The 25351-nt window shown below is 42.0% G+C and overlaps 1 protein-coding gene across 2 annotated transcripts in view; it reads right to left on the reverse strand.

Moving 5' to 3' along the window:
- Positions 1-25351, reverse strand: part of LOC138164868 (leucine-rich repeat-containing protein 7) — a 602064-nt gene that overhangs the window by 314988 nt on the left and 261725 nt on the right. For both annotated transcript variants that reach the window (XM_069092797.1, XM_069092796.1), the window contains 2 exons: positions 15517-15719; positions 2356-2473 (listed from right to left, as the gene is read on the reverse strand). In XM_069092797.1, coding sequence (XP_068948898.1) covers positions 2356-2473; positions 15517-15719 — 321 coding nt within the window. The remainder of the gene's footprint in view (positions 1-2355; positions 2474-15516; positions 15720-25351) is intronic.

Consider the following 25351-nt stretch of genomic DNA (forward strand, 5'->3'; position numbering starts at 1 on the left):
AGCAGCACCAGCAGCAGCACCAGCAGCACCAGAACCACCAGCACCAGAAGCACCAGCAGCACCAGCACCAGCAGCACCAGCACCACCAGCACCAGCATCAGCACCACCAGTACCAGCACCAGCACCAGCAGCACCAGCACCACCAGCACCAGCAGCACCAGCACCAGCACCACCAGCACTAGCACCACCAGCACCAGCACCAGCAGCACCAACAGCACCACCAGCACCAGCAGCACCAGAAGCACCAGCACCACCAGCACCACCACCATCACCATCATCTGTTATTTAAGGCCCAATCTAGCTTCTACCTCCTTCAAGAACCCTTTCCTGATCTGCCCAGATGCGAAAGACGTTTCCTTCCTCAAATTTGTTCTGTCATTTTATTCAAGGCTTTATTCTCTATTATCAGATGAACATGCTTTCTGCGTGCCAGGTCTTACAGGTACACTGTTATTTCATGTGGTTCAGCTGCCTTAGGGTCTCCTAGCTACTCCCAATCTTACCAGTGCCATAAGTAGCATTTTTCTCTCCTGGGGGAACAACTTCACTAAATGAGTCCTCAGACCAACTTTTAAAGAAAAATTCAGTTGAAAGGGAGGAAACCTCAGGACACTGTGATGCCACTCTGTTTGGCAAGAGGTAGAGAGGCAATGTCATTGAGAAGATGCCTATTCTACCTGACTACTTGAAAGTTATGCTGACTGAATGTTAATTCAGTTCTTTCTACACAACTGAAAAAGGTTTGAGCATCATCAGCTCCTTCTAAATTTTGGTACCCAGAGGAAAAGCCCTGTTTGTCCTTTTCTAGTTATAGATCTAATGCTCTTGATGCCTTAAGGGAGTGTGGCATACTGTGGAAAGAATGCTAGGCTTGGAGTTAGGAAAGATCTGGATTTGAATTATTCTCTGAGATTTATTAGCTTTGTGTGACCCTGGACTTAATTACAAGGAGTATAACTGTGAGGGGTAAGAAGGCCCCTCTGAACTCTCCCCCAGCCAGACCATAGCTGGGCTGTGGTTCAGTTCTGAGTACCACATTTTAGGCTTGATACAAATAACCTGATAGGTGTCTGGAAAAGGGCAACCACACAGGAAAAGGCTGAGAGTCAAGTTTATCAAATCAAAGGTTTAGCATGAAAAGGAAGTTTGGAGGTCATTGGGGCCAGCCTTCCCTACCTCCCCCCCCCCCATTTAACAGATAAGAAAACAGACTCAGAAAGTTGGAATGATTTGCTCAAGTCACATGACTGTCAGAGTGAGATTCAAACCCAGGTCTTCCTTGCTTCAAGCCTGGTCCTCTTTCTGCTCTACCTTCTACTGTAGAGGTTGAGGGAACGGGGATATTGAGTCTCAGCATGGCATGATAGCTACTGGCCAGTATTTGGGAGGCTGACACAGGGAAGAAAGATTAGGTTTGATCTGTGTGTCCACCAAGGCAAAACTTAAGAGGAATAGGAGGGAGCTACACAGAGCACAGTCTCCAGTCTCTGCAAGGAGTCAGGTATAAAGACAGCCAAGCACTTCTCCCATGAGTCCTGGCTATTGAACCACAGGATCTGGATTCAAATTCCATGTTTGGTGCTTTTACTTTGGTTTTTCTTGTTGTTAGGTTATTTTTCAGTCAAATCCAACTCTTTGGGACCCCATTTGGGATTTTCTTGGCAGAGATATGGGAAAGGTTTACCATCTCCTTCTCTAGCTCATTTTACAGATGAGGAAACTGAGGCAAATAGGGTTCAGTGACTTGCCCAGGGCCACACTGGTAATAACTCTCTGAGGTCAGATTTGCACTCAAGAAGAGGAGTCTTCCTGACTCCAAGCTCAGCATTCTATCCACTACACTACCCAGCTACTTTTGTGACCTTGGGCAAGTTAAGTCACCCTCTGAGCCTCAGCTTCCTCATTTGTAAAATGAGGAAGTTGGGCTAGATTTGTTCTCAGGCACCTTGAGCTCTACATCTGTGATCCTGCATGGAGAAGGAAATGCTGCTGGAGGAGCTAATGATGCAAGCTCACTCTTAGTAGCCCCCATTGAAAATCCTAGAACAAGGCTTTAAAGGAGTAAAGTGTTCCATTTGCATGTCTTTGCTTAGTCATGGTCATTTTTGTTTATAAGTGATGCATGACAATATTGGATCTAAAAATGGAAGACATTTCCAAGCAATTAATCAACTGATCAATTGATCACCAAGCATTTATGGAATACTCCCTTTGTGCTGGGCACTATTAGGTGCTTAGGACACACGTAGAAAGAATAGCACTCGACCAGCTTGGGAGGGTCATTGTAAGGCAGTTCTTAGAAAACAAAAACACTTAATGAAGAAACAGTGAGTTATTTAGAAACAAGACCCTTACCGTTTTTACTGATGTCAAGTTCTTTGAGATTAACTAAACTAGCAATAGTGGTTGGCAGATTCGAAAGGTCATTATCTGGGATACTCAGTTTGCGGAGAGCTTGACAGTTGAACAATTGCTGAAATGGAAAATAACCTTTAATTAGATTTCAATTGTATTACATTTAGTTTGCAAGCAAATACAATGATACAAAAATGTAATTCAGAATCTCCATATGTTATATATGCATATGTTAGCATAAAAGGAGAAATAAATCTCATCTGATCTCTAATCCCATTTTGCCAGTTTCTTGTAGCATATCTCCACTTGGGTATTAAAACCAAATGAATCAATTCCTGTCCTGAATGACTCCCATTTTACAAAATTCTAATTTCTGTCAAGTGCAGTTCCATTTACATGCTCACCCATGTTCAAACCTGCAAGGTTCTGTTTATAGGATCATAGATTCTCAAATTAGAAGATTATTAAAATGGTGTAATCCAAACTCCTTTTATTACATGCTGTCTTTGGCCTCACTTTTCCCTTATATTTCCACAATCAGATATCTATACCTTATGAGACACCTACTCATTTCAAGGCAGGATACTGGATGCTAGGGATAGATAGAATAAACAGAAATGCTGTCCTTAAAGACCTTATGTTCTTCTGGGGTGACAGGGCCAGAGGAGAAGGCAGAGACATACAACTTTTATTCAAACAAGTAAGAACAAGATAATTTCAGGGTGTGAGAGGACACATGGCTAGGAGGGATCAGGGAAGGTGGCCTGTTGAAGGTGGCATGAGTTGACCTTTAAAGCAAGTTAGGAATTTCCAGAGGCAGAGATGAGAAGGGAGGACATTCAGGACAAATGGGAAATGTAGTGCTGAATCCTGAGAAGCCAGCATAGTAAGGACCACGTATCTAATTCGTGATTAATAGATGCTGGTTGAATAAAATTGAAAGACCTCAATGACACAAGAAAGTAACTTCTGTTTTGACTGCTTCTTGCTATCAGAAAGAGCTCAAGTGGTGTGGGAGACAGAACCAGCCAAGGAGGCAGGAAGACCTGGGCTAAGAGGCTACCTCTGACCCAAACTGGTTGTGTGCCTGTGGACAAGTCATTTAACCTCTAAATGGCCTCAGGCTCCCCTCTAAGATAACGAGATGCAAAGATGGTGACGAGGGTTGATGACCTTCTCTGTAGTACTTCCTGATCTGGAAGTTCCTTATGCCGTCAGAACATGATTGGCACAGACATAAAATTCTGCAAAGTCATGAGTTGGGTTATTATGTCCCACCTACATTTTAAGCAGAGAATACCAAGCTACAACTGTGCCCTGCTTCTCTCACAGATTCCTCTTGGTCACCTTCATGGTGAGAGCCATTGGCAATGGGCCAGCAAGCCCAATCTAGGGATTAAGTCAGAGTCACAAAGAAATGTTCTCATTAGGAAGGCCATAGGGAAGGGTCAGCAGAGGAAGCTGGGGAGGGAGCAGTCTTAAGGGAGACGTCAGGAGCAAAGCTCTTGTCAGCCAAGGGGTCACGAAGGAAGCAAAGACTGTAAATAAAAAAGGAATTCTGATCTGGCCACAGATGCTTCATGGGACCAACCACAGATATAAAGCTGGAAGGAAATGAGAGGTCATCTAGCCCAACATCCTTATTTGACAGGCTGAGGAAGAGTAAGTAACCTGCCCAAGGTCACTCACATGCTATGAGGAAGAGTTGAGATTTGAATCCAGGGCCCCTGACTCCACATTCAGTGTCCTCTTGGTCACACTCCATTGTTCATACACACATACCCGAGGAATAACAAAAACTGGCATAGTCCCAATGGAGACTTCTAATGAGTCAAGCCCAGGAACAATGCAACAGGACATGGAGAAGGGAATGGTGCACAGTGAGTCAGTGCCTGAGCTTGAACATTGTCTCTGCCAGTTACTAGCTTGGTGACATGCTGGAGTCACCTAACCTCAAAAATCTTCAGTATCTTCCTTTGTAAAATGGGAATAATAAGAAGATGATAATTATAAAAACAGCACTTCTTACCTCTAACATGGTCATGGTTAGGTGAGTGCTATGTAAATGAGATGTAGCATATGGAAAACTCTTTGCCTGCCCTTTAAGCATCATGTGAATGGCTACTAGGAGAGAACAGAAAATGCCCTCCCTGAACATTGGGTCCAATAGGGAGCATTCTGCAAGCCTTAGAGGACCCACTCTATAAATGGACTGGGAGGGTGGTGGTGAGAGTATATACTGGAGGCAGAATTCAAACTCTGGTTTTCCTGGCTTGCTTCCATCCAACCTAAATCAAGCTAACTCTCCATCTAGTGATGCCTTTACGGCTTTTGAGTGAGTGCCTCCGTGGGGCACAGCTGCATGTGACATTATTGAAAAACTGAAACAATGGAAAGCCCCAGGGTTGGAAGCCATATTGGCTTCCCCCACCTCCCAGGCATTGAGGCACATGCATGACCTTCCTCTGAGCTTGATCTAGGAGAACCTACAAAATCTGATCCCACTTTTTGTGCACATTCTGAAGGGATTTTCATTTTTGTCTGTTTCATCTTCCCAATTGGAGACAAAACTATGAAGCATCCATTATGGTACACGAATTCCACACACAATAGGAACTCAAACAGCTATTGTGAAGTGATTGTTCACAATGACTAATCAAGCCAGCCCACATGCTTCAATCTTCTAAAAACTTACGATTTATTTCAAAAAACAAAACCAAGCATCCTGCATATTGAGGCAGCAGGATCCAATGGATAAAAAGTCAGCCTCAGGAAAGACTTTGGCTTAGTGCTCTCTCTGACACATATTGACTGTGTGACAAATCACAGACTCTTAGTGCCACCAGGTAACTCTTTCAAACTATGAAGGATTGATTACTGGATTGTTGATATGTGCAGAGAGGTCTCTATTCCAACAAAATCAGATCCAGACCTTAAAATAAAAATGGCGTGTGTGTCTTCTATCACTTGATAAGAAATTTGAGATGAGCAAACATTTCAGGTGAATAGAAATTCCATAAATATAATGGGAAACTTCTACATTTGAGTCATGGAGGTCCACAGACTGGTGAGCAATTTAGAAAGTCTTTTTTAATGAGTCTGTCAAGATTCTCTCTTTGAATAAAGAAGTGAGAACCATTTCTGAGCTGGCTGGAATTCTTTTAGGTTGGTAGAAAAAGCAAATATAATTAATAGTCAATTAGAGGAGGCCCATTAATGGTTATAGTTATTGTGACTTTCATCAGTTAATAGTTTTTCATATTTCAAAAACTGGACAGGTAATAAAAATGTTTTGAGTTCTAAAAGAGTTTTATAGAAAAATGTTTTCTTCTCTGGGTGAAAGGGCCAATTTGTTTGGATGTGACTTAAATTGATATTGAGACCGTGGGATTTCAAATAAAGACTTGAATCTAAAGCAAACGGAGTTCGGTGAGCTAGGTTGGAATCAACACTGGACAGAGACAGCAAAAGTGTGCCTAGCACATAGTAGGCATTTATGAAATATTTCTTGCTTGCTTGATGGCACAGCATCTTTGGATAAAAATGTAAAATCTAAAAGATGCAAATCTCTGTCTCTCTCCTTTACATGTGTTCAGAAAGCAGGACGTTCAGGGCAGCCCTTCTTTGTGTGACCTTGGGCAAGGACCTTCATCTCAGCTGAGAGCCTGACACACAGGTCCTGCTTAATAAATGCTTGATGATGTGGACTGCGTGCCTCAGTTTCATTGATTGTTAAAGATATCATGAAAGTGACAAACCATATTTTATACTGATTGGTGCAGTTTTCCTTAATCGATCAATCAACAAACATTTATTAAATGCCTAATATATGCCAGGCACTGTGCTATTCTAAAATACAAAGTAAAGAAAAATCCCCTGCCTTCAAGGAGCTTATATTTGTGCTGTTTATCTATAGACATGTAAGTATGTTCAAAATAAGGTTGTGTGTATATGTGCATGTGTGTGTGTGTGTGTGTGTGTGTGCATGTGTGAGTAGGGGGAAGCACTAGCAGCTAGACAGATCACCAAAGGCCTCATGGAGAAGGTAAGACTTGAGTTAAGTTTTAAAGGGAGAAGGGATTAGAGATTCTAAGAGCAGAGAGTTCATTTCAGGCATGGTGACTGAAGACAGAGCATCATGAATGGAAGAAAGGTGGCATAAGTATTAAGTGAATGAACTTTATTATTCATTCATCACTATGGTTGCTGTCCATTATTTATGTGGATTCTAAAAATTGCCTTCTCCATGGTTGCTGCTGCACTGGGATACCAAGATGAAGCTTCCAGCTCCTTCCCTAGGAGAACATGAGTGAGTCAGTGCAAAGAATTCATCCTGAGAGTGGTGAACTCAGAGCCCCAGGGCACAGCTTAATAACTTGGCTGGCTCAACACTTGCTGCCTCATTGAACTTGGACAACTGTTTAACCTCTGGGCCTCATTTTCCTCATCTGTAAGATGCAGGGGCTAGACTAGATGTCCTTTCAGGTCCCTACTGGCTCTCAACCATGACATCTGGGTAGTGCAGTGGATAAAGTGATGGACCTGGAGTTAGAAAGAGTTAAATTTGTATCCTACCTCAGACATTTACTAACTGTTTGGACCCTAGACAAGGCACTCAACTTCATTTTCCTCATCTGTAAAATGGGGGGTAATAATAGTGCCTACCTTACAGAGGTATATACACACATATATATAACACACATATATACACATAACACACACGTAGACACATATAAATAACACACATACATATATGTAGACACATACACAATAAAACATATGTACATACATGTAGATATATACCTAATACATACATATATGTATATTTTGGTAAACTTTAAAACAATGTATGTATGAATATATACATAAATATATACACACAAACTAGATATTATCATTATTTTTGTTATATCTTCTATCATTGTAGTCTAATGCTGTGTCTAACAAAATAGAATGTAAAAATTGACAAAGAAGAGGTTGTATCATAGGATCAAAGATTTAGGCTGGAAGGGACCTTACACAGGTGTCTTGGTCTGAACATTTCACTTTGTAGGTGAGAAAAAGAGACTGATGAAGGGGTTTGTCTAAGATCCAAAGAATTTTAAGAGACAGAAAAATCCTTTTTTTTGCCAGGGAGATTAGAGAGGATTCATGGAAGAAAGTGTATCTCACTTGGGCTTAGAAAGAAGGGAGGAGGGATTTTAACCCAAGGAGGTGAGTAATGAATCTATTTCAGGCATGGGGAGTACAGAGAAAAAGGCTGGAGAACACAGATGGCAGCCTGAGAATGAGAAGTGCTGACATATGTAAGAGGGATGTTGGCCCTTATAGGGCAGGTAGGACTGTGCAAGGCCTTAAATGCCAGGGTGATATAGCTAAACTTTATTCACTAAAGGTTTTTGCATAAAGGAACATGATCAGCGTAACATGTTAGGATGCTTACTCTGGCAGCTTGTGAAGGATGGACTGGAGAGGAAAAAGGAAGGATGCAGGAAACTCAGTTAGTAGAGAATTACAAAAATGCAGGGAAGAGATGACCAGGACCTGAGCTTGGCTTCTTGCAACATGAGTGGAAAGGAGGGGACACATGCAAGAGTATTGGTGGAAGTGAAGAGACTCGAACTTGGCACCCGACAGCTTAGTGTTTGAGGTTAGCTTTGATCTCAGGTCTTCCTGCCTCTACCACTTCCTAGCACTCTATTCACTGAACCATCCAGTTGTAAATGTAGGACTGGAAATCTGGGGATAAGGTAGAGAAAGGTTGAGGAACTTAGAGACGGATTAGAAATAGAGGCTGGACCTATGAATTCATTAGCAAAAAGAACTCTTCAGGAAGGAAACTTTTAGCCTCCAAAACTTAGAAATTCTGACTATCTCATGTTTCCCTTTTACACAAGGCTGAAATCACATCCTCTTCCAAAAGACTGCACACCCACTCTGGAACCTGCTGGCCTCTGCCACAAGCCAGCAGATCTTTCAGCTGTCTCTGATTCTAAGAATTTCCTGTTGAATTTTTCTTCTTATTGCTTCTTCACATGTGGCTGCCCACAGAATTTCACATATGATCCCCAATCATTATGGTCTATTACTGTGCCCAGAACCCTGAGCTTCTGACTCAGGAACAATGGAATCAGGATTGGGCTATGTGCTAGGGCTGAGTGTGTGGGGTGGGAAGGGATGGGGGAGGATGGAGGGTGTTCTCAACAAAACGAATGGCACTTCATGGTCTTCCTCTTGAATATAGAAAATTATGCAACACTCACTGAACTTTCTCTAAACGAAACTCTCCCTCTCCTCCTCGGAGGTCTATTTTTGCATGTTTTCTGACATTCTTTGTCATGCATTTTGTAACATCATTAATTTTTTTCTTGTCCAATTTACTGTGTCATGTTCTATGGCTTAGAACTACCTGTGGCTACAAGGTTAGAGAGAGAAGTACAAGGGGAAGTGAGTGGAAGGTGTGACGGGCAAAGATTTTCCTAAATGGCGTTGATCAGTGTGAGTTTCAGTGCATAGGATGGGAGATCCTAATGCTCATCTCATCTCAAATTATGACGGAAAGGACTGGGAATCCTTATCTATCACTAGTGGATCACAAACTGGGAATAATCCAACAATAATCACAACAGTTGACCAAAAATGTATTGATTTTTTTTGGTTTTGTTTTTTTCCTTTTTTTTTTGGTGGGGGGAAGGTAGGGCAATTGGAGTTGTGACTTGCCCAAGATCACATGGCTAGTTTTTTGTGTTAAGTGTATGAGGCTGGATTTGAACTCAGGTCCTTCTGACTTCAGGGCCAGTGCTCTATTCACTGCACCACCTAGCCACCTCATGTATTGTTGTTTCCTAGCACAACTTCCAAGACTCTTCATTTAAGAGCAATGGATGTAAAGCCAAGGGGCCTGTGTTCAAGATATGCCTTTGATCTGCATTTTCTCCATGACTTCGGACCAATCACTTTACCTGTCACCTTCCCCTTACACAAATCACTTAACTTATTTGGATCTTGGTTCATCTATAAAATGAGAGGGTTGGACTGAATTCCCTCTGAGGTCCCTTCCAGCCCTACATGTCTTATTCTATGATCATTCCCCAAAGGATTCACCGTATGGAGTAACTGTAGAAATACACAACTTCCATTATTCTATTAGAATCTTAAGATATTTAGCTACAGACTAGAACTGCATTTTGTTTTTCCAGGGAACTCTCAGATAAGAAGACTCCTGCTACCAGTGCAAATCAGCACTTTCTCTGAATCTTTATGGTGTCAGAGAAGTGCATAATGGCTTACCTAGACTCACAAGACCCATGCATGTCAGAAGGGGGATTGTGATGGACTCTCTATTCACTTTTACCTGTTGTCTCTTCACTGGAACATAAGAGAGTACTCTTTCTCTCTCTCTCATCTCTCTGTCTCTCTCTCTCTGTCTCTCTCTCTCTCTGTCTCTGTCTCTCTCTCTCTGTCTCTCTCTCTCTCTGTCTCTCTCTCTCTCTCTCTCTCCCTGTTTCTCTCTCTCCCTGTCTGTCTTCTCTTATGGTAAAGAGTAATCCTCTTTCATGCCATGTGTTTTTTATGGTTTTCATTTTTGTTTCTTAGAACCATCTCACCTGAGAACTGGACAGATCTTCAGACTTTGCCTGTCTAAGAAAAATCTCCTGGCTACTGGTCAGTAGATCTCTGATTAACAAACTCTAGTGATACAGAAATCACTTCTTCCCCATGCAGTCCATTTTCCTTAGGGCTAGTTCAAATTCTCAGGAATTCTATTCCTGAGATCAAACCTAAATCCACTTCTTGGCAATATTCTTCAAGACTCACTCAGCTCAAAGTTCCTTGACCCAACCTCACATGGATTAGCTTCGATTCCTGTCCCCCTTATCCTTTTTCTTTCCTCTGGACACACTCTAGATAATCAATGTCCCCTCTAAAGCTCAATTCCAGACCTGAACACAATACTCCAGAGTTGGTCTGACTAGGGCTGAGGTGAGTGGAGCAAACACATCTCCTTCTAGATGGTAGGTTTTTACTTGTGTAGACAAAGGTGGATAAGGCTTTTTGCATTGGAAAGTCACTAGTGGATCACAAAGCTGGACCTGAGGCATTATCTTGTCCACCCTCCCCCACCTCACAGACGCTGTAAGTGAAAGTTTAGGTGTTTACACTGGACTAGAGGAGCCTCATCTTTTGAGATGATTTTCCATGGACTCTGAGTATATCTTGCATGGACCTAGGAAGTATTTACATGTTGATTTATCTCTTAAAACGTGAGCTCTTTGAGGGTAGGGATTGTCGTGGCCTAAAGTCGGGAAGCCCAGGGTTCCAAACTTACACTCAACAATTACTAGCTGGGCAAATAATTTGACATTTCCTGGGCTCAATTTTATTGTCTGTGAAAGGGAGACAATAATAGCACCTACATGGAAGACTATTCATGAGCATGAGACAAGATAACACATATAAAGCCTTAGGCATTATAGAAATTCTCTCTGTTGTTGCTATTTTTATTACTACTATTAATTATGTTGTACAATGAACATTTAGCACAATTTCTGACACATGGGTAAAAGTTCATGGATATATAGGTCATGGGGAACTCCAAGGTGAAGAAAGTCCTGGCTCCAGAGTAGGTTAGTACTTCTGCAACTTATAGTCTTTGAGAGCTGCCGAGAGCACTGAGAGGTGAGACTTGCCCAAAGTCCCAAAGTCAGTAAATGTCAGAGTAGAAATATGAAGTCAGGTCTCCCTGACTTCAAGCTCAACCCTCTGCCCACTCAGTAATATTGTACACTACCTAGCATGTAGAAAATACTTAACAAATCTTTGTGGATTTGTGACTGGTAGCAGGTATAGGATTTATATTGAATTTATAGTCCTCCACAACTCCTGGGTCTTTTTTCCATAAGTGGTTATCTGTTCACACGACTTTGCATCCTGTCTTTCATTCTGAACTTGAGGTTTTGAATTTAGGTATAGTACAATAAATTCACTTCAATTACATTTCACCTCAAGAAGCAATGAGACCTATTAGATCCAGGATTAGTCTTAGAGTTAATAAGACCCAGGTTTCAGTCCCTTCTCTGACATATAATGTCATGACCTCAGGCTCATCTCAGAGTGAGTCAGTTCCCTAAGTCAAAGTTGTAGAAGAGTTGCCCATCTGCCTGGATGAAAGTGGAGCTCACATGAGGATCAGGTAATGGCTGTTCAGCAGTTGGACAGAGGTTTTGATGTTCCAGGAAAGGGCCAAGGAGCCAAATGGGCCACTCGAATATCTTCTTCAAAATTTCCTGCATTTATTCATAAGCACCTGAAAGTACTTTTGGTCAGCTATCATTTGCATTTTTTTTGGTAGTAAAGAAAATAAAGACCATATCCACTTGATACCCATGTCATACATTGACTATCTGTGTGGGAGTTGGGAAGCTCATTACCCACTTTGAATGAAACCATAGACATGAGTCATTCTGAAGCTTTGCTTAGAGATTTCTTTGGAAATTTCCAGGTGGGGCATGAGCCAAAAGAAAACCTGATAATGTGATATAACTCTCCCCCCTCCCCCCCCAAATTAATACTAGTTCATGTGACTCCATAATCCTGCATGAGTTCAGGGTCTTGGTGGCATGCATACATTTTGTGAAAACATATGTACACATGTTGTCTTACTTTCTTGATAGAATGATAATACCTTGAGGTGACAGGGCCTAGCATAATGTTGGAATCTAATGGCTACTTAGGAATCCGTGTAGGTTGATTTCAATATTTGAATACCTTAAATTAAATCATTTTAGTGTATGGCTTTTTATGATTCTATTTGATTTGTTAAATTTGTTCTCCATCTGTATTCTGATGATCTTTAAATTCTTAAAATAACCATAAACCAACCAAATAACAAAATATTATTTTGTGAACATCATGAAAGTGCAGGATAAGGTATTTGAGACACCTATCAAATAGACTCCTTTCATGGAAGAGTTTGCAATATAATAAAAATATAGTCCTATCTGAAGGGCATTATGCAAAGACTGTTGTGATCAGAAAACTGAAACTCCTGAAGCTGCTGGGAGTAATTGATTTTTGATGACATTGCTTCTGGTTACTGACATTGCATCTTGCCTTCTTTTAGCAGGAAAAAAAACATTCAGATGCATAGAGAATGGACTATGGTCTGGCATGAAAGAGCATTAGGTCTGGAGTCAGGAGATTTATTACTGAAGGTGTGTGTGTGTGTGTGTGATCTTGGATAAGTGATGGAAAATCTTTGGCCTTCCACTCCCTCTCCTGCAAAATGAAGGGCTTGGGCACATGTCTTCTTTGTTCTTTCTAGTTCTAGACTTCTATGAGCCTCAGATCTTTCACAAACAAGCTCCAATTTTGACTGATTGAGCTTGATCATATTAGGATGTTTGAAAAGATCACTGACTTCAGAGAAATGGTAGCTGACTTCAAGCATATAGAGGGTTGTCATGCGGAAGAGTGATAAGACCAATTATTTGTATTACTTATCTCTGCACATGTTTCTTACACTATAATGTAAGCTCCTTGAGATCAAGTCAAGTCAAGGCCATAAACAAGCTATTAAGCACCTGCTATGTGTCAAGCATTGTGCTAAGTAAGTGCTGGGCAGACAAAGTAAAAACACGGTCCCTGCTCTCAAGGAGCTCACAATTTCATGGAGGGGAAAACATGTGAACAGCTATGTGCAAATGAGGTAAGTACAGACTAAATGGGAGATAATTTCAAAGGAAAAGAATGAAGGGGGATCAGGAAAGGCTTCTTGCAGAAAACGGGATTTTAGCTGAGCCTTGAAGGAAGCCAGGGAAGCCAGGAGCTAAAGATGAAGGGTATTCTAGGAATGGGGCAGTCAGCAAAAATGTCCCAGTTATGGAGGAATTTGTGTGAGGAGCAGCAAGGATTAGCGAATTACTGGATTCCACAGTATATGAAGGCATGTGAGAAGATGGGAAATGTGTGTGTGTGTGTGTGTGTATGTGAGAGTGTGTGTGAGTGTGGGAGAGAGTGTGTGAGTGTGGGAGAGTGTGTGTGAGTGTGTGAGAGCATGTGTGTGAGCGTGCATGTGGGTGTGTGTTTTTGTGTCAATGTGTGTGAGTATGAGAGTGTGTGAGTGTGTGAATGTGTGTGTGAGAGTGTGTGTGCATGTGTGTATATTTGTGCATGTGTGAGTGTGTTTTTGTGTGAATGTGTGTGTGCATGTGCATGTATGTGTGTGTGTAGGTTATGAAGGGCTTTAAAAGCTAGAGTATTTTATATTGGAATCTCAAGCTCATAGGTAGCCACTGGAGTTTATTGAACATGGCACAATCAAACCTGGCTACATTTTAGGAATTTTACTTTGATAACTGAATGAAGGATGGACTAGAATGGGGAGAGATGAGAGGCTGAGAGTCCAGCCAGAAGGCTATAAAAATAGTTCAGTGTCAAGGGGATGAGGGCTTGCACCTGGGTGGTGGCAGCATCAAAGGAGAGAAGGTGTATTTGAGAGATGTTGCAAGGGTAGAAAGGAGAGGATTTGACTCCACAATGGAGATGGGGGCTGAGAGAGTAGGTAGTCCTTAGTGAGATCTCGGTTGTGAACCTTGATGACTAGGGGGATGTGATGCCTTCAACAGTAATAAGGAAACTGGGAAGAGGGGAAGGTTTGAGGGGAATAATGGGTTCAGTTTTGGACATGTTGAATTTAAGATGTTTATGGGACATACAGTCTGAGATATTCAATAGAGAGTTGGAGATGCAACATTTGAGATTAGCAGGGATGCTGCAGCTGAATAAATGGATCTGGGAATCATCAGCATAGTGATGGAAATGGAATCCATGGGAGCTGATGAGATCACCAAGAGAGACAGTATAGAAGGAGAAGAGGACTGAACCTAGGACAAAGTCCAGTGGGATACTCACAAATCACAAGAATGCCCTGGATGAAGATCTACCAAAGGGTTCTGAAAATGAGCCACCACACAGGTAGGAGAAGAGCCAGGAGAGAGTAGCATTACCGAAACCTAGAAAGAAGAGACTATCAAGAAGAAGCAGGGGATCAGTGGGGTCAAGGGCTGCAGAGAGATCAGGAAAGGATGAGGATTCAGTGGTATGGCAATGAAGAGCTCATCACTAATTTTGGAGAGAACAGTTTTGGTTGATTGATGACATCGTAAGTCAGACTTGAGAGAGTTAAGAAGAAATGAGAGGGAAGGAAGTAGAGACTCGGAGTAGAGTCATACTTTGCAAAGATTTTAGCCATGAAAAAGTGGAGAGAGACAAGATGATCAACGGGGTGGTCACAAGCCACCTGATTCAAGTCTCTCCCCACTCCTAACAGCCTTCACACAGCTACTGAAATGGTTTTCTCCAAGCACTCTTCTGACTACGTCACTTTCCCTTCCTCCTGCCTTCCCAATTCAATAAATTTCAGAGGCTCCCTATTACCTGCATGATCAAATAGGAAAGCTCTTTCCTTTGGCATTTCAGATTCTTCACAATGGCCACTTCCCACTTCTTTAGGCTACTTATACACAGCTCCTGTCCATACTATTTTTGGCTCAGCCCTATGAGCCTTCTTGCTATTCCTCACACACAAAGTCCCATCTGTCATCTCATTTCTTTCCCTGGCTCATGCCTGGAATTCTTTCTCTCCTCACTTAAATCTCCTTGACTCAGCTCAAATACCACCTACTTATCCCCTGACTGCTAGTACTTTCACCTCCAAGATTACACTGGATTGATTATGTGTTGTAGATATCTCTCTTTGTATATGCTATTTCCTCCATCAGAATGTAAGCTGCTTGAGGTCAGGGACTGCTTTCCTCTGATCTTCATATTCCCAGGGCTTGGTGTAGTGCTTAACACATAGTAGATTGTGGCAATAATAAATGCTTGTTGATTGCTTAATTGATTACATTTGAGTCTAATCAATCTGAGTTTGCTTGGAGAACAAGTCCTTGTTTGTCATAAAGTGACATTCACATGAAGAATCTTGTTTCTTATGGAATAAAACATCAAGCAATCGCTTTTAGTAAAGAGACTACTGGAGGCCAGCCTACTTATTTGTGCATGTTCTAGAGAACAGACAATACTTCGAGTTCCTGGCTAACCCTTTGAAATCCTCCAGGGCTTGTTTCGAGTTTATCCTTTAGATCCTAGAATATTTACCTTAGGCAGCTCTTCAATTTGATTGGCATCGAGGTAAAGTTCCTCTAGGGTCCGCTCAAAGTTGAAAACCTCCTTTGGCACCTGCTGAAGGCCACAGTGGGAGTAATCCAGCACTGCGACGATTTCTTCTTCGCCTCGGAAGCATCGGCATGGCACCAGACGGCCGATGAGCTTCCGTTTGGTTGTCATCTCCAGGCACTGCACTAGAGAAAGAGAAAAAGGGCTGCTTCATTCTCTGATCTTGGAAAAAAGACCCATTTCTGCTAGCTAAAACAAGAAATAATAACTTTCCATCTTGGAACAGAAATTGAACATATTTTTCCCTTGGCACAAAGGACATTTGTACATATTCGGACTGATACTCACCCCTATCCCCAACTCTCCGAGACACAATAGCCCACCCCACCAGTGCCATGGAGGAGGACCCCTCCCCGAAAGAAAAACAAACAAAAAACCCTCTAATTTCTCTGCCTCTCTAGTTGGGGGAATAGAGAAATTATTTTTAGGCAAAAGGCTTTACTCCCTATTTTCTTTATGCCATCCTGAATTCTAACCCTATGGATCAGAGAACTGGAATGGCTCTTTTTACATCAGGAATTATCTTCATGAATCCTACATATGTTAATGGAAGCACATATCCTTGATCTCAGTAGAAGGTCATGCTATACTGATTTGTGGTAGTGATTTGTTTTCAACGATATAATTTTATCTCTAGCACCATAATTAGTATCATGAACTAATTCTGATGGGTCATTTTTCTTTGCTAACAATATGTACTTAACTATAACAATTTTTTTATTGTTTATCTATCATCTATCTAGCTAGCTGTCTATCTATCTATCATCTATCTCATGTGTCCCTTCTCAGAATAAAAGTTTGTTGTCTGTGTTTGTAATGGAAGGAAAAGGCATATTTCATGTAGATATAAAGTTAGGTTCCAACCACCCCAAGACAACTTGGACACTCCAGTCATTTTGAGTCAGTCAACAAGCATTTGTTAAATAGTAGTGCTAGGCAATATCTAGTTAGAGTGTTGACCTCGAAGGCCGGAAGCCGGATCAAAGCCAGTTTCTGACTCATATGACTATATATGACCTTGGATAAATCACTTCCTTAACATCCCAATTTCCTAACCCCAGGCAGTTCTCTAAGAGTACAAATTTCAGATAGGTTCTAATCTGCTTTGGGAAAAGGGGTTTCTTTACTTAGTATTCACTATTCCAATGGAATCACAGGTCCAAATGAAGCAAAGAAAAGCCCATAACAAGACTATACGGTAACCCTGTAAAGCAAAGGGACAGATATCAGTAGTGTGTGTGTGTGTGTGTGTGTGTGTGTGTGTGTGTTTTCCCATTTTCCCATAGCTTCATGGGATCATAGAGACAGTGAGCTGGAGTGGATAGAGTTGGTCTTGAAGCTAGGAAGACTCAGGCTCAAGTCTCACTTCTGACTTATCTTGGCTTTGTGACTCTGGTCAAGTCACTTAACTTTTCAGTGTCTAGACAATTGTCTGTGATAGTAGCTTTCAAAATGGCGTTGACCTATATTAGTAGAGGGTCTTGTCCTTATCTGGGATGTTATCACAGGATCATAGATATGGAGTTGGAAGGGACCTCAGAGTCCACCTAGCTCAAACTTCTCACTTTGCAAAAGAAGGGGAAGTCCAGTGGTGTAAAGAGCCTTGCCATGGGTCTCCCAGGGAATAAAGTCCAGAGGCAGGATTCTGGGCCCAGGCCCTCTGATTCCAGGCCAAGTGCTTATTCTCCGGACCCATGTCATTTCTTTCATGGGGGAAACTCTCCACCAAAGCAGATGCTAATTAATCTTTTACATAGTATCTTAGAGAGCTGCTGGGTCACTGAGAGGTTAAGAGACTTTCTATATAGTCTTCGCCATTACATGTTAGGGGCAGGATTTGAACCTAGGTCCTTCTGACTCCAAGGACAGTTGTCTATGATATCTACTTTGCTTAGCTGCCTCTTACATCCATTTTACAGATTAGATCCATTACAGCTTGAGATACAGAGATGCTGTATCTGACCTGACCTGCTTACAGTTATATAACTATTTAGGGGCAATATTGGGGTTCTAGGTGTTCTGGGTCTCCTCTTACCCAATGCGTGGATTTTTCAGTAGATGATGATGCATTGCCTTATGACCATACAAAGGCTTTGAAAGAAACGACTTAATATTAACATTTCCATTACTATCTTATCTTCAAGCATGGGGATTTATGTATAGCACAGAGTGTGGGTAGAATGCCAGAATAAACTGGTGGGGAGTTGTCATCATTCCTCTTTGAGAGAGTTAGAGAAGGCTCACTGCCAAGATAAGCCTTCAAGGGATGGGCGGGGGTGGAAGTACAAGGAGGTGGGCATAACCAGGACTCCCAGCCTGGTACACTACAAGTCCTGTATTCACTTTTGCAATGTACTATGCTAGGGATCTAGGTTTTCCTACTACATGACCAGAGATCAAGAGCTCTCAAAAGGTATTGACAGAGATTGCAAAAATCTGAGTGTTAAAAGGGCCATTCATCCACCCTAACCCATGCTTCTAAAAGGAACCTCTCTAATAATCATAACAAATGATCAACAACCAGAGAAAGAATGGATGAAGTCTGAATGTAGATTGAGCCCGACTCTTTTTACTGGTATATAGGTATAATATCTCATCCATCCATTCCTACCAAACAGTTAGTAAATGTTAAATCAAAAGCTTAAAAAGAATGTATTTTCCATTAAACAGCAGAATGTTGCAATAGAAAGAATAAGAAAACCTAGATCCAAAGCTTGGCTTTGCTACTTACTACCTGCATGTCCTTGGATAAGTCAATTGACTCCTCAATGTCCTCATCTGTGAAGTGAGGGAATGGTAAGCTCAAGCTGATCACATCTCTGTCCCTTTACATGAAGTACCTCAGTCAAATCTTATAATAACTTTCTGGTGCCAAATCTATCATTCTTTGGTGATCTCTCATCTTGAGAGCCCCATGCTCCTTCCAAGATTTGACAGAGCCTCAACTCCATGGGCTTCCAGGCATGGTAGAAGAGCCATCTTTTCAAGCTGGCATTTGCAAGATGGATCAAGCTGCTTTGATGGAATTTCAAGCTGTTTTGTGCTGATATTTCAATCATAACTCTGGATAATTTCTGGTTTTTTATTTTTATTGATATTTTAATCAATGTGAACCACGTTTGTGTTTGGACCCTCAGGCTATTTAGAACAAATGGTGCAACTGTGTAAATCTACTCAATAAACAGGATCCCCAAAGACAAACTCTTCCCAATTGGCTCCCTCCCTCCTCTATACTGCTTTAGGTGTAAGAGGAAGACAGCTGCCTTGGAAGCAGGCAGCTTCTCATAGGCTCGGAATGAACATAACGATCTTCTTTCCTATTCCCATAGGACAGAGGAAGAGAAAATCCACTTGAATGGAAAGAAAGATGAGATTTTGGAATCCCACAGAAAATGGCCAGTTAGAGGCAGGAGAATTTACTCCTAGCTCTGTCATCTTCAGCATTCTTAGAAGAGAAGCTGCCTATGTTTATTTATGAGAGAGCAAAAACTTTGTCTCTTTGGGAACGAACAGTTTTTCAAAACTATGTCATATGCACTGAGAAATTCAACTCCATTAAATAATTGGGAATGTGCAGCATAGTTGACTGAGTTTATAGGCAGACAGGTGGCACAGTGGTTAGCGGTCAGACCTTGGAATAAGGAAGACCTCAGTCTAAATCCTGCCTTAAATAAAAACTAGCAGCGAGGTGGTGTACTGTATAGAGCACTGGACTTTGAATCAAGAAGACTCATCTTCATGAGTTCAAATCTGGCCTGAGACACTTACTAGCTGTGTGACCCTGGGCAGGTCTCTTAACCCTGGTTGCCTCAGTACTTCTTTTGTAAAATGAGCTGGATAAGGAAAAGGCAAAGCATCACGGTATTTTTGCAAACCAAACCAAACAGAAAAACTCCAAACCCATATGGGGTTATAAAGAGTAAGACATGACTGAAAAATGACTAAACACAAAACAAGAAGTGTGACTGGGTGAGTCCTTGAAATTCTCTTTTTTCTAGGTTTCCATGACACTGCTCTCTCCTGGTTCTCCTCCTGTCTGTCTGCTGGGTTTTCCTCACTCACTGTGGCTTATCTATAAAGTTCTGTCTTAACTTGTCTTCTCTTCTCTCCTTCCCCCCATGCTACTGTATTCCGTGATCTCATCAACTCTCCTGGATTCTATTAGCATCTTTATACTGACGATTCACAAATTTAACCCACCCAGCCCTAACTTTCCTGCTGGCCTCCAACCTTATGTCTCCAGTTGCCTATTGGATACATTGAACTGGTTTTCCATAGATGTCTCAAAAGTCACCTTTCCCAGAAGGAGTTCCTTATCTTTCCTCAAAACTCTCCCGTCTTCCTAACTTTCTTATCACTGTCGAGGCACTGCCATCCTAGCACCCAACCTCAAAATCTAGAGGTTATCCTAGACTCCTCACTCTCTCTCAACCCTTGTCTCCAATCTGTTGCCTTGATTTTACCTATTGAACATCTCTCTGATAGTTCTCTCCCCTTCTCTCCTCTGACTTGCCCCCTACCCTAATGCAGGCCCTCATCACCTCATGCCTGGGCTATTACCCTAGTTGTTGGTGGGTCTGTCCACTTCAAGTTTTGCCTGATACCAGTACATCCTTCATTTTTAATGTTTGCAAAGCACTAGAAAAGGTTTATCTCAGGTTAGCATCCTGACAACCCTGGGAATTATTATTCTATTATTCTCCCCATGTTACAAAAGTGGAAATGGAGGCGGACAAAGGTTAAATGACTTGTCCAGGTTCATATAGCTACCAGGCATCTGAGGTCACATTTGAACTCAGGCCTTCCTAACTCCAAGTACAGCACACTCTCAGATACTGTGCTCCCTCTAGTGGCTTCCAATCATCTTTAGGAACAAGTAAAAACTCCCTGCTTGACTTTTAAAGCCCCTTATAAGCTAGTTTTTTTTTTAAATTTAAATTGATTTAAATTAAATTAAATTTATTTAATATTTATTAAATTTAAATTTATTAAAAAACCTTGTCCCTGTCCAGCATACCTTTCCAAGTCTTCTTACACCTCATTTTCCTTCATGCCAAGTCCCCTACAGCACATACTCTGCCATCCAGCGATCGTGGCCTAGCAGTCATTCCTCTATCCATGACATTCTGTCTTTTGGCTTCCAGCATTCTAATTGCTGTCCATCATTCCTGGAATTCTCTTCCTCCTCCTCTTGACCTCCCCGCTTCCTTGGTCTACTTCAAGTTCTAGCTAAAATCCCATCATCTACGAGAAGCCTGTTCCGATCTCCCTTAATACCAGCCCTTTTCCCTGTTAGTGATTTCAAATGTATCCTGCCTATGATGTGTTAATACAGAGGCGTCTGCATGTTGTTGTCCCCACTAGACTAGAAGCTCCTTGAGAGCAGGGATGGTCTTTGCTTTTCTTCATATCATCAGCATAGTGCCTGGAATAGAGTAAACACTCACTGAATCTTGATGGATTAAATGATCTTTCTCAGCTTCACTTCCTGCAGAGGGGGCAGCCATTCCTATTAATTACCAGCCAAGGAAAGGAGGGCAAGAAAGCCAGTCTAGCTAGAGCAGAGCCCTGGGGAGAGACAGGAGGACCTAGATGCCAAGCAAGTCAGACCACTGGTGTCACCTTGACCCCCATCTCTTGTTTTTTTGTTTTTTTTTGGAGGGGCAGTTGGGGTTAGTGACTTGCCCAAGGTCACACAGCTAGTTTTGTGTTAAGTGTCTGAGGCTGGATTTGAATTCAGGTCCTCCTGACTTAAGGGCTGATACTCCATTCACTGTGCCATCTAGCCGCCCTCTGACCCCCATCTCTTGTCACCCCCCCAGTGGAGTCAGTCCATGAGCTTCAACCCAAGAACCTTTGGAATAGCTCTGCTTCCAGCCAGTGCCCTTAGCCTGGGGAAGGCACACCTATGACAATGGGCAGGCTCTACACAGTGACAGAAGAGAAGTTCTTGCCACCAAATCCTTGGCCTCGTCTAATGACTCAAGGCAAGAAACTGATATGATTTTATCAGTAGAAATTATATTAAAGCAGGGCCTCACAATCGACGTTGTTGGACAACAGGACCTCTCCATCGGATCAGCAGCTGAAGCCTTTCTCCATTAGAATGTGAGCGCTTAGCCCAGTGCTTTGCATGTATCTCAGCAGAGAGGGGGCCTGTGGGTATATAATGTTGCACGTGCTATCAGACTTGTTCAGTTTATTGACCACTTTTGCTCAACTCTTGTTCTTTCATACAAAGGAGGGTTCAATGGGGGGGAGGGAATAGTGGATAATGGTTACAGTATAAAAATGGAAGGCACCAAGTAGACTTCTAATGTAGATAGAATGGGGAAGAAGTCACCAGAAGTCTACAAGAAGGCAAAGAGGGAGAAGAAATTAGAGGCAGATAGAAGTGGGAGTCTTTACCACACATTTTGGCAATTTAATACTTTATCACACAGGAAAGAATGATGGTCCAAAAGAAAGTGCTTTGGAGGCGCAGCTACAGGATCAAGTCTTCTTTATCCCAAAGAGGGACAAATAATTTTCAGATTATAAGCTCAAGGCTTAACGATTATTTTCCTATTAAATTTCATATTGTTAAATTCCCTTTTTGATAGGATTCCTGGATTAGTGACACTCTGAGTACTGGTGAGATTGTTAGAGAGTGTAGCTTGAATTTGGTGAGACCTTTAAGAAGCCCATTGGGTTGGGTGCTTTATATCCTGAGGCACATTTGATCAGATGGAGATCAGATGTATGTTGGGCAATGATTAGGGTCCTGGGATGACAGGTTGAGAATTGCATAGGCCCTTTGAGGTCATTCTTTAGGATGGGAGTCAACCAGAAATCTAAGGCTGGAGGACCTGATGAGGAACTGAGCTCCAGACAGGTGTCACTAAGATCACACATGTAGTAAATGAAACAGTTAGGATTCAGACTCAAATATGGTGACTCCAAGTTTAATTTTCTTTCCTTTTTACATATGAGGGAACCAAAGCCCAGGGAACTGAGTGATTAGCTCACATGAGTTCTAAGTGGAAGAGCTGGGATTGGAACCCAGGTCCTATGACTCCAAAGCTCAATGATCTTTCTATGGTATTTTTAATCTCCTTTTCACTACAGTGGATTGCTGAGGGTTAGTTGACCGACAGTGCCCAAATAGTTGCTTAAAGAATTGTTATATGCATCAATAAAGGTTTTTACTGAGTTAACAGTATTAAAAGAATTCCAGGATCTTAGAGGAGAAAGAGGACTGAGTGTCCATCCAGTCCAGCACACCCCTTAAAAAACAAAACCCCAGTTCCAGTGTTCCCAGGTCATACAGATTTTGTTGGAAGACTTCTAGAGAGAGGGGACTTACTACTTGATGAGGAATCCATTCAACGTCCTAATATCGCTAAGTGTTAGGAAGGTTCTCCTCTCTCAAAGGCTGAATTGGACTGTTTACAGCTCCTATCTACTACTTCTAATTTTACCTTCTGAGATCAAGTGGAAAAAAATAGAAGCCCTCTTCCTTAGGCCAGGACTTGGGGAGTGCTATTATGTGCCCCTTCCCCTGACTTTTCGTCTTCAATCTAAACCTCCCTCATCTTTTATCCTCAACTCTTCATCATGATTGGTACAAAGTCTCTATCCTTGGCTCAATGTCTCTCCACATCTTTGCTAATGTTCTGAAGACATAGAGAGGAGACTGGCAAAAATCTGTGGATGAAACTGGCAGCATTGACAGCAGCCACACTGGATGGCAGAGGCAGGATCTGAAAGACCTTGACAGGAGGTGGCAGGAGTTGAGGAGTAGGGAGAGCAAAGAGAGGCAGTCAGCAGCAGTTGGCACTCCACTGGTGAGCAGCCCAGAAAGCCCCTTTCTGGCACTGAATGGGGAGACCTGGGCCCAAAAGACTCATGTTGGGCCCTGACAATGGAGAAGTCCAAGGCACTAAGCTAATGCTGTCTTCATTTCAAGTCAAAGGCTTGGCCTTAATTTCTGATCATTTAAAAATGTAAGAAATCAAAGAGTGTATTTGTGATAAATTACTTATGAGTTTTCAAGTATGGAAAAATCAGGGGCTTATTTGAAGCAAAACTTGATCGCTACTCCACAGGGAATCTTATATTTTTGACCAAATTACTCATTTTCTCTCCCTTAGAAATTCTCCTCTTTATACACTTAAGGGTAGAAAAGATGTTTACTAAGATATTCTATCATCCTAAGGCCATACAGGCTTCACTGCAGCAACCCTGGATAAGTGGGTACTAGGAATAGAGGGGGCACAAACCCCTAGTGGGGGGGATATTTCATCAAGGACATAGTCCCTGTCATCAAGGGGCTCACATTACAGTGGGGCAATCAAACACACACACACACAAGTTAGAGAATAGGTGAAAGGCAGTCTCAAAGGAAAGGCAGGAACAGTGGAGGGGACTGCGAAAGGCCTCGGGCCTCAGGCAGGATTTGTAGCTGGAGCTTCCCTTTTCCTATGAAGAATCAAACATGAAATAAAAACCAAAATCAGACTATCTGAAAGCTTTCTAGCGGACAGAGGACGTGGAGGGGGGTTCAGTTGGTTTTTCCTCTAAGAAAATACAATTAGAGAATGTTTGACTGTTCAATGTAGTTTGAATGCCATTTTTAGAATCTGTGGGAGAATGTATATATCTTAAATCATGTAAATTAGATCATATATAAATTTTTTGTATGCCATGATGAGAAACCTTAGTAAGGCATACATCGTAACCTGAGTTTCCAGGGAACAATTTTACAAGAATATTATAAAAGTACAGATAAGCAGGGAAAATGAGGCTCCTAATATCTATGCTCCCACTGTCCTTAATAACCCCCTTTCAAATCAACATGTTCCCTTGCATCAGGGGCCAATCCTGGCACTTTGTACTAAGCTCCAGATCAGGAACATTTCATTTTCTTGGTGACAGCACGTCAAGGAGAAATTAGTCTTTTTGAGATAAATACAAACACTAAATGTTTAACTTTCCTGCCTAGAATTTAGTTAGAACTTTATCTGTCCCTGGTAATGAGAGGGTATTAATGATAATGTATGAAGGGCTTGTTTTTATTCCCCTCTCCCCCATTTCTGGGTAATGTAGAGAAGAAGAGAAGGTTCAGAAAGGAAGGGGAGCAGAAGGGAAGAAAACCGTGATCAGCTTCTGGCTCAGGAGTGGTGATCACTGATGTCAGGAGCTTCAGAGCCAAAACCAACATGTAGGAGGAAAGGGGTGGAGTCTCCTCTGGTCATTCCTCCAGACCAGCAGCTCCAGGAGAAAAGGGAGCTTTAAATGATGCATGAGCACAGTGCCTGCATGCAGAGGGATGGCCACATCAATGCCACAGCAATCTAAGATGGGAGAAGAGAGGAATATTCTGATAAAAGAATATCCTAGTCGATCAACAAGACTTTATTAGGCACCTGGGACACAAGGGTAGAGGGGGATGATCTCTGTGCTCAGGGAGCTTACAAGGCATTCTATCGTAGTTACCTCTAAAGAGGCAACATTATGGAATGTTAAGTCTCCAAACGCATAAGTCCATTTATAATAACTCTGTGACACTGGGAAAGTCAGTTTCCTTATCTGGGTCCCAGGCTCTTCATCTGCAAAGTTCAAAGAAGAGGGTCAAAAATAACCAAAGTTTCCTTCCAATTCTAGAGCGAAACTCCAACTGACTCGACCTTTTGAGGAGGGATCTTTAGATAAGAGCCAGGAAAACAAAGGTGTGTGTGTGTGTGTGTGTGTGTGTGTGTGTGTGTGTGTGTGTGTG

The sequence above is a fragment of the Petaurus breviceps genome, unplaced genomic scaffold (assembly GCF_028583685.1).
Source record: "Petaurus breviceps papuanus isolate PSGF00001 unplaced genomic scaffold, PetGlider_PUasm1.0 207, whole genome shotgun sequence".
Classification (NCBI taxonomy): Eukaryota; Metazoa; Chordata; class Mammalia; order Diprotodontia; family Petauridae; genus Petaurus; species Petaurus breviceps.